The 8,295-nt window shown below is 41.2% G+C and overlaps 1 protein-coding gene across 4 annotated transcripts in view; it reads left to right on the forward strand.

Annotated features, from left to right (window-relative positions):
* The window catches only part of ARF4 (ADP-ribosylation factor 4), a 28,724-nt gene that overhangs the window by 15,483 nt on the left and 4,946 nt on the right, over positions 1–8,295 (forward strand). For 3 of the 4 annotated variants that reach the window (XM_011947247.1, XM_011947246.1, XM_011947245.1), the window contains 2 exons: positions 4,407–4,478; positions 6,090–6,215. In XM_011947247.1, the coding sequence (XP_011802637.1) occupies positions 4,407–4,478; positions 6,090–6,215 (198 nt within the window). Of the gene's footprint in view, positions 1–4,406; positions 4,479–6,089; positions 6,220–8,295 lie in introns of all 4 variants that reach the window. The other variant, XM_011947248.1, reaches the window with a different exon arrangement.

The following is an 8,295-nucleotide window of genomic DNA, read 5'->3' on the forward strand; positions in this document are numbered from 1 at the left end:
CCTGCCTAGGCCTCCCAAAGTGCTGGGATTACAGGCTTGAGCCACCGCATTTAAAAGAAACTATAGCTTTAACCATGTTTCTAACTTATACTAACAAACCATGGCATAGTGTTCCTCTTATTAGATAATTCCAACTAATTTGCCATTCTAAATAATTAAGCAAATATTTTGCTTTTAAAATAATCTCATAGCAGCTGGGCTTATCTGTAGAATCCTAGCTTTTCTTCACTCTTGATTCTAGGCTGTTCCAGGAAGAAAATAATTAGGGATTAATTCCTAAAATAATTCTCCTTCTCAGTGTTACTTTGGGACTGATAGCATTATTTGCATTTTAAAACAAATAAAAGCTGGGTGCAGTGGCTCATGCCTGTATTCTCAGCACTTTGGGAGGCTGAAGTGGGAGGATCGCTTGAGCTCAGGAGTTTGAGGCCAGCCTGGGGAACATAGCAAGACCTTGTCTTTACATTAAAAAAAAAAAAAAAAAGAATAAAAATGGAAAGTTAGTAGTCAAGATAAAATTAGGTCCCTTTTAAGAGCATTACCTCTTGTAAAGGATAGGTTTCAGGACCAGGTACTATGGCTTGTGCCTGAAACACCAACACTTTGGGAGGCCATGACAGGAGGATCACTTGAGGCCAGTAATAGTTCAAGACCAGTCCGGGCAACAGAGTGAAATCTTGTCTCTACAAAAAAAAAAAAAAAAAAAAAAGATTACCTGGGCATGGTGGCATACTCCTGTAGTCGCAGCTACTTGAGAGGCTGAGGTGGGAGGACCACCTGAACACAGGAGTTGGAGGCTGAAGTGAGCTATGGTTGTGCCTCTACTCCAGCATGGGGGACAAAAGGAGACCTTGCCTGTTTTTTGAAAAAAATGGAAGGTTTGGTTCTAAAAAGGAATAGCTTTTGAAATATGGAAAGGAAGAGACAGATTTGGTAAATAAATGCCTGTGATAAGCCAAGCACAATGATAGCTCTTTTCTCTTTGACTGCATTTAATCTTTAACAAGCTTATGAAGTTAGTAGTATTTTTATTTTATTTAGACAAGGCATATTCAAGGATTAGGTAATATTATAACAAGTAGTGTAAGATTTGAATTTGAGTCTGTCTTTCCAAGCATCAAACATTATTTTTTGTTTTTGAGATGGGGTCTCACTCTGTTGCCCAGGCTAGAGTGCATTGGCACTATCATGGCTCACTGCAGCTTCAGTCAACCTCCTGGGCTCAAGTGATCCTCCCTTCTCAGCTTTCTAAGTAGCTAGGACTATAGACACGTGCCACCACGCCCTACTAAAATTTTAATTTTTTTCGTCGAGACAGGGTCTTACTCTGCCCAGGCCGATCTTGAACTCCTGACCTCATGTGATCCTCCCACCTCAGCCTCCCAAAGTGGTGGGATTAGAGGTGTCATGCCAGCCAAAAGTTTTTTCAAAGGATAGATATTTAAAGTGATGGTTTGCCAGGTGGTGTAGATGCAGTGTAAAATAAGATTAAAACATTAAGTTATCGGCCGGGCGCGGTGGCTCACACCTGTAATCCCAGCACTTTAGGAGGCCGAGGCGGGTGGATCACGAGGTCAGGAGATCGAGACCATCCTGGTGAACACGGTGAAACCCCGTCTCTACTGAAAATACAAAAAAATTAGCCGGGCTGGTGGCGGGCACCTATGGTCCCAGCTTCTAGGGAGGCTGAGGCAGGAGAATGGCGTTAATCTGGGAGGTGGTGGAGCTTGCAGTGTGCGGAGATCGCCCCACTGCACTCCAGCCTGGGCGACAGAGCGAGACTCCGTCTCAAAAAAAAAAAAAAAAAATTAAGTTATGGTTTCCAACAGAGATAAAGGAAATGGACTTATAATTTGCTAAAACAAAAAAAAAAAAAAAAAAAATTAAGTTATGGTTTCCAACAGAGATAAAGGAAATGGACTTATAATTTGCTAAAACAAAGGAACTTGTCATTTAATGAAAAAAAAAAAAAAAAAAATTAAGTTATGGTTTCCAACAGAGATAAAGGAAATGGACTTATAATTTGCTAAAACAAAGGAACTTGTCATTTAATGGATGTAAAATAAGTGTTAGATACCCCTGGAGAGCCCAGTACTGTGATAATCCTGAGAGGTAAATAGAAAATGATAGAGGATGGGTTTGGGCACGGTGGCTCACACCTGTAATCCCAGCACTTTGGGAGGCCAAGGCAGGCAGATCACCTGAGGTCAAGAGTTCAAGACCAACCTGGCCAACATAGTAAAATCCCGTCTCTACTAAAAATACAAAAATTAGCCGGGTGTAATGGTGGGCACCTGTAATCCCAGCTACTCAGGAGGCTGAGGCAGGAGAAGTTGCTTAAACCTGGGAGGAGGGGTTTGCAGTGAGCTAAGATAGCACCACTGAACTCCAGCCTGGGCAACAGAGCGAGACTCTGTCTCAAAAAAAAAGAAAAGATGTAGTATAGTCCTTTGCCCTCCGTGTATGTAATCTAGTTACTTTTTTTTTTTTTTTTTGAGATGTAGTTTGCCCTTGTCACCCAGGCTGGAGTACAATGACACAATCTCTGCTCACTGCAGCCTCCGCCTGCCGAGTAGCTGGGATTACAGGCGTGCCACCATGCCCGGCTAATTTTTGTGTATTTAGTAGAGGTGAGGTTTCACCAGGCTTGTCTCGAACTCCTGATCTTAGGTGATCTACCTGCCTCGGCCTCCCAGAATACTGGGATTACAGGTGAAAGCCACCGCACCCAGCCTAGTTACTTAAATAAATCAGTAGTACAAGACAATCTGTGATAAGTGACATGATCAAAAGTACTTCCGGGGTCAGGGTTTATCTTTTTTCTTTTTTATTATTTTTATTATTTTATTATTTTTATTTTTGCCCCCCTTTTCTAGCTGAAAATTCTATAATTTCCCATTTGAAAGTTTTTAGAAAAAGAGTTCAACTAATTGCTTCCTAATTCCTTCTATTTCTCTTGTAGTATAGAATTCTAATAATGGGCCAGGTGCCATGGCTCATGCCTGTAATCCCAACACTTTGGGAGGCCCAGATGGGTGGATCACTTGAGTCCAGGAGTTCAAGACCACATGGGCAACATGGTGAAACCCCATCTCTACAAAAAATAGAAAAATTAGCCAGGTGTGGTGGCACACACCTATAGGCCCAGCTACTTGGGAGGCTGAGGCGGGAGGATCATTTGAGCCCAGGAGGTCGAGGCTGCAGTGAGCCAAGATTACGCCGCTGTGCTCCTAGGCAACAGAGTTGAGACCCTGTCTGAAAAAAGAAGCTAATATTTGTATCTCTGAGAATTGATACTACCTTCCTTTTTTTAAAGAATGTCTTAATCAAGTAAATCTTTCTTTCTCTCTCTTTGTCTCTCTTTCCCTCCCTCCTTCCCTCCCTCCCTCCCTCTTTCTTTTCAAGAGATAGGGTTTTGCCATATTGTCCTGGCTGGTCTCAAACTGCTGGGCTCCAATGATTCTCCTGCCTTGGCTTCCCAAAGTGCTGGGATTACAGGAGTGAGCCACTGCGCCCAATCTTGGAGTTTTCTCGCTATCTTTTTCTTAAGATGTCCTCCTGATTGTAGAGTTGGCAGGCAGCATTCTGGAGCAAGTTAATTTTTTCCTTCCATGATAAAGCAGATAAAAACAGTAGTGCACCCACTCCCGCTATTCCACCCCCCTTTTATTACACTCTGTACATGCCTTTGACACAATAAGCTAATTCAGTTAGTAAATTCATGGTTTTATTTGTTTGTTTGTTTGTTTTTTGAGATAGGGGCTTGCTCTGCCACCCAGGCTGCAGTGTAGTGGCGTGATCTCAGCTCCCTGCAACCTCCATCTCTTGGGCTCAAGTGATCCCTCCCACCTCAGTCTCCCAGGTAGCTGGGACTACAGGAGTGCACCACCACGCCTGGCTAATTTTTGTATTTTCTTGTAGAGACAGGCTTTCGCCATGTTGCCCAGGCTGGTCTCCAGCTCCTGAGTTCAAGCGATTACAGGCCTCCCAAAGTGCTGAGATTACAGGATGAGCCACCATGCCTGGCCAAATTCACAATTCTTTAGGATCCTTGATTTGTTATTTTTCTTTTTGTTCCTACTTTGTGGCTATTTTGGTACCTGAACTTAAATGTGAGAGTACAGAGGGAAGAGGGGAAAATAGATACAATTTATTCTTAGGGTAGTTGAGAAAAGTAGTTAATTGGTGAAGAATAAAAAGTTTTTAGATTTGAAATAGCACTAATAAATTAAACTTACAAATAGTTCTCAAATCAGCTTTTAGCATTACAGCTTTAAATTCTTTCTTTTAATGAGACATTTTCTTCCTAATGTCTAACCATTGGTACCATTTTGCTGCCTACACTTCTGTTTCATATAGAGAATGTCATTTAACTATTAAAATTTACTGAAACAATTTTTCCCCAGGGTCTTATTTTTGTGGTAGATAGCAATGATCGTGAAAGAATTCAGGAAGTAGCAGATGAGCTGCAGAAAATGGTAAGAATATACTTTCAAGGTGTGCTTTTCTGGGTGAAACTGGTGGTGTTTTAGTACATTTTAACTATGATTAGTTTACACAAGTGGATTTGGGGGGCTAGAAATAAACTTAAGAAACTATATTATCCACAGGTTCTTAATGTACTTCAAAATCTCTTATAGAGCATTTTGAAAAACACATGGAAGAGTAGCTACTTCAGTAAATTGGGAGGAAGGGCAGAGCAGCTTTTTTTTTTTTTTTTAGAATGCCTCATGGGTAATCTTGATGCCTATCTCTGGCTGAGGATATCTGATTTAGCTCAGTCCCTTATTTTACAGATACCAAATCTATAGTGCTGTAGCAGTTTTGACCCTAGGAATCTTGGTTCAGATGTTTTGTTCCCAAGGTCATCGGTTCCATTTTCTCTATGCTGTGCCAACAATTACTTCAGAAATGTTTTTTAATTGTAACCATTTAAGGATAAAGAATTTCTTCTGAAAGTAGAGACAAACGTTTGGTTCACAGTGGCATTTTGCAGCCTTGCCATATATTGGATTTCATGTGTTTGTGTTGTTAAATGTACTAAATGGAGGAAGACTGCTGAGAATCCTTGTCATGATTTTAAACTTGTAGCCATAAAATATTTACTGAAATGAAATCTTAATTATCATTCATTCCTCCTAAGACTAGAGGGCAGTTTGTAAAACCATTGTGCCAGTATATGTGTAACTAAGTCATTGTTGGATTTTTGCCTGAGTCAAATGTCACCAACTTTCCCTCTTTAAAAAAAAAAAAAAAAAAAAAAACTGTTAAGACGTACTTCACATACTATAAATGTTATCCTTTTAAAATGTGCATATCAGTGGCTTTTAGTATACATAGTTGTACAACCGTCACCACAATCTAATACTAGAAAATTTTCATCACCCCCAAAGAAATCTTGGAACCATCAGCAGTCACTCCCATTTCCTTCCTCCTACACCACACTCCCAGCCTCTGACAGCCACTAATTACTCTGTCTCTATACAGTCACCTATTCTGGACATTCATATAAATGAAAACATACAATGTGTTCTTTTGTGACTGACTTTTTTCACTTAGCATAATTTCTCAGGGTTCATCTATATTGTGTCATGCACCAGTGCAACTTCTGTTCTTGGTACTTTTTTTGTATTTTTCATGATACTGCCAACGCCCAGATAATTGTGTTATTGTCCCACTGTTGTTGGAAAGGATAGAAGTTTGAAAAGAATCATCATCTAAGTACTTCTGCTACTAAGTACCATAAGATCCTACCATAAACATTTTATTCCCACATGTGTTTCTTGCCCTTATCAGTCCTGACAATGGGTAATCATGAAGGCTGAATGATGAGTGATTTGCTTTAATGGGGTGTAGAATGATTGACTTGAAAAACAGTTCTGTCTTACTTGAAGGCATACGATTGTTTGCTCTGGATTTAAAAACTGAAGGATATGAGACTTCAGTTGTAAGAGTGAACTTTGTGTAGAGAAATTAGGTTAATGTTTAATAATGTATTTAATGCTGAGTAAAGCATGTATAGGAAGACAGTTAGTTTCAAAACTCGGATTCCGGTTGGTAGTTGCTAATGCCTTACCTTTTATTTCCAGCTTCTGGTAGATGAGTTGAGAGATGCAGTGCTGCTGCTTTTTGCAAACAAACAAGATTTGCCAAATGCTATGGCCATCAGTGAAATGACAGATAAACTAGGGCTTCAGTCTCTTCGTAACAGAACAGTAAGTATTTGGAAGTTGATACTAACCTCTTGACTATTAAGACTTACTAGGATAGTTGTGTAAGCTAGTATTCAGTTTAAACATTTATTATCTCCTTTGGATGAATAATAAGCACATCATTTATTTAAAAATATGGTAATAAACTTTAAATACCTTTATTTCATTTTTGTAAAGATATAGAAAACTGCTGTAGAATAGGTCTAAAGATTATTGATAGTCTATGTTTTCTTTTTTCTGAAGGGGGAGGTGGAAGGAATGGAAAGAAGATTATTGATAGTCTTAATTTTAATTTTGTATCTTTTAAATAACCCTACAGCAAATATTTTGAAATCTGGCTCTCTTATTAAGGGTCCAGTAATGTTTGCTTGTTTTAAAAGTGGAGATGGGGGGCTGGGCACTGTGGCTCATGCCTGTAATTCCAACACTTTGGGAGGCCTAGGCGGGTGGATCATCTGAGATCGGGAGTTCGAGACCAGCCTGACCAACATGGAGAAACCCTGTCTCTACTAAACATACAAAATTAGCCGGGTGTGGTGGCACACGCCTGTAATCTCAGCTACTCCAGAAGGCTGAGGCAGGAGAATCGCTTGAACCCAGGAGGTGAAGGTTGCGGTGAGTCGCAATCGCGCCACTGCACTCCAGCTTGGGCGACAAGAGCAAAATTCGGTCTCAAAAAAAGTGTAGATGGGGTCTCACTTTGTTGGTAGGCTGGTCTTGAACTCCTAGACTCAAGCAATCCTCCCAGTATCTCAGCCTACCAAAGCGCTGGGATTCCAGCCAGCCTCGTCTGCTTGTTAACAGCTTATGGAGGAGACCAGGTACCACAGCTCACATCTGTAATCCCAACACTTTGGGAAGCCAAGGTAGGAGGATTGCTTGAGGCCAGGAGTTCGAAACCAGCCCAGGCAACAAAGTGAAACCATATCTCTACAAAAATAAAAATTAGCTGTGTGTGGTGGCTTGTGCCTTTAGTCCCAGCTACTTGGGAGGCTGAGGTGGGAGGACTGTTCGAACTCAGAAGCTAGAGGCTGCAGAGAGCTGTGATTGTGCCTATTGCACCCCAGCCTGGGTGACAGAGCTAGACTGTTTCTTTAAAAAAAAAAAAAATTACACTTCTCTAAAATTGCTTGTTATTTTAGATCAGTGATTCAGCGATGGAGATAAATTATCAGAAACTTAGTGTCATAGGCTTTTTACAGTAGTTTTGCATTAACCTGTAAATAAGGCAAATACTATGGCTGTGGTAAAAAATGAAACAACAAAGAACCTATTGCAGGCTGGGCACAGTGGCTCACGCCTATAATCTCAGCACTTTAGGAGGCCTAGGCAGGTGGATCACGAGGTCAGGAATTCAAGATCAGCATGGCCAAGATAATGAAACCCTGTCTCTACTAAAAACTACAAAAAAAAAATGAGGCGTAGTGGCAGGCATCTGCAATCCCAGCTACTCTGGAGGCTGAGGCAGGAGAATCACTTGAACCTGGACGGCAGAGGTTGCAGTGAGCCGAGATCGTGCCACTGCACTCCAGCCTGGGTGACAGAGCAAGACTCCGTCTCAGAAAAAGAAAAAGAACCTATTGCCTGTTTGAGATATCTCAGGCTGATTTGAAGAACATAAACTGGGCCAGGTGTGGTGGCTCACACCTACCTGTAATCCCAGCACTTTAGAAGGCGAAGGTGGGCGGATCACTTGAGACCAGGAGTTTGAGACCAGCCTGGGCAAACATGGTAAAACCCTGTCTCTACTAAAAATACAAAAATTAGCTAGGCATGGTGGTGCATGCCTGTAACCCCAGCTACTTGTGAGGTTGAAGGCACGAGAATGTCTTGAGCCTGTGAGGTGGAGGTTGTAGTGAACTGAGATTATGCCACTGCACTCCAGCCTGGGCAACAGAGTGAGTACTCTGCCTCAAAACAATCAGTCAATCAATCAGTAAATAAGCAAGCAACACTAACTGTAAATGATACAAGGTTTCCATGCTGTGAAGGTATGAATTTGAGCCTTTCCCCAGCCTCCTAGGTTACTGAGATACGGTAGTCAAATAATTGGCAACATGGTATACCTGCAGTGGCCTTGCAG

This window comes from Colobus angolensis, unplaced genomic scaffold (assembly GCF_000951035.1).
Source record: "Colobus angolensis palliatus isolate OR3802 unplaced genomic scaffold, Cang.pa_1.0 Scaffold26, whole genome shotgun sequence".
Taxonomy (NCBI): domain Eukaryota; kingdom Metazoa; phylum Chordata; class Mammalia; order Primates; family Cercopithecidae; genus Colobus; species Colobus angolensis.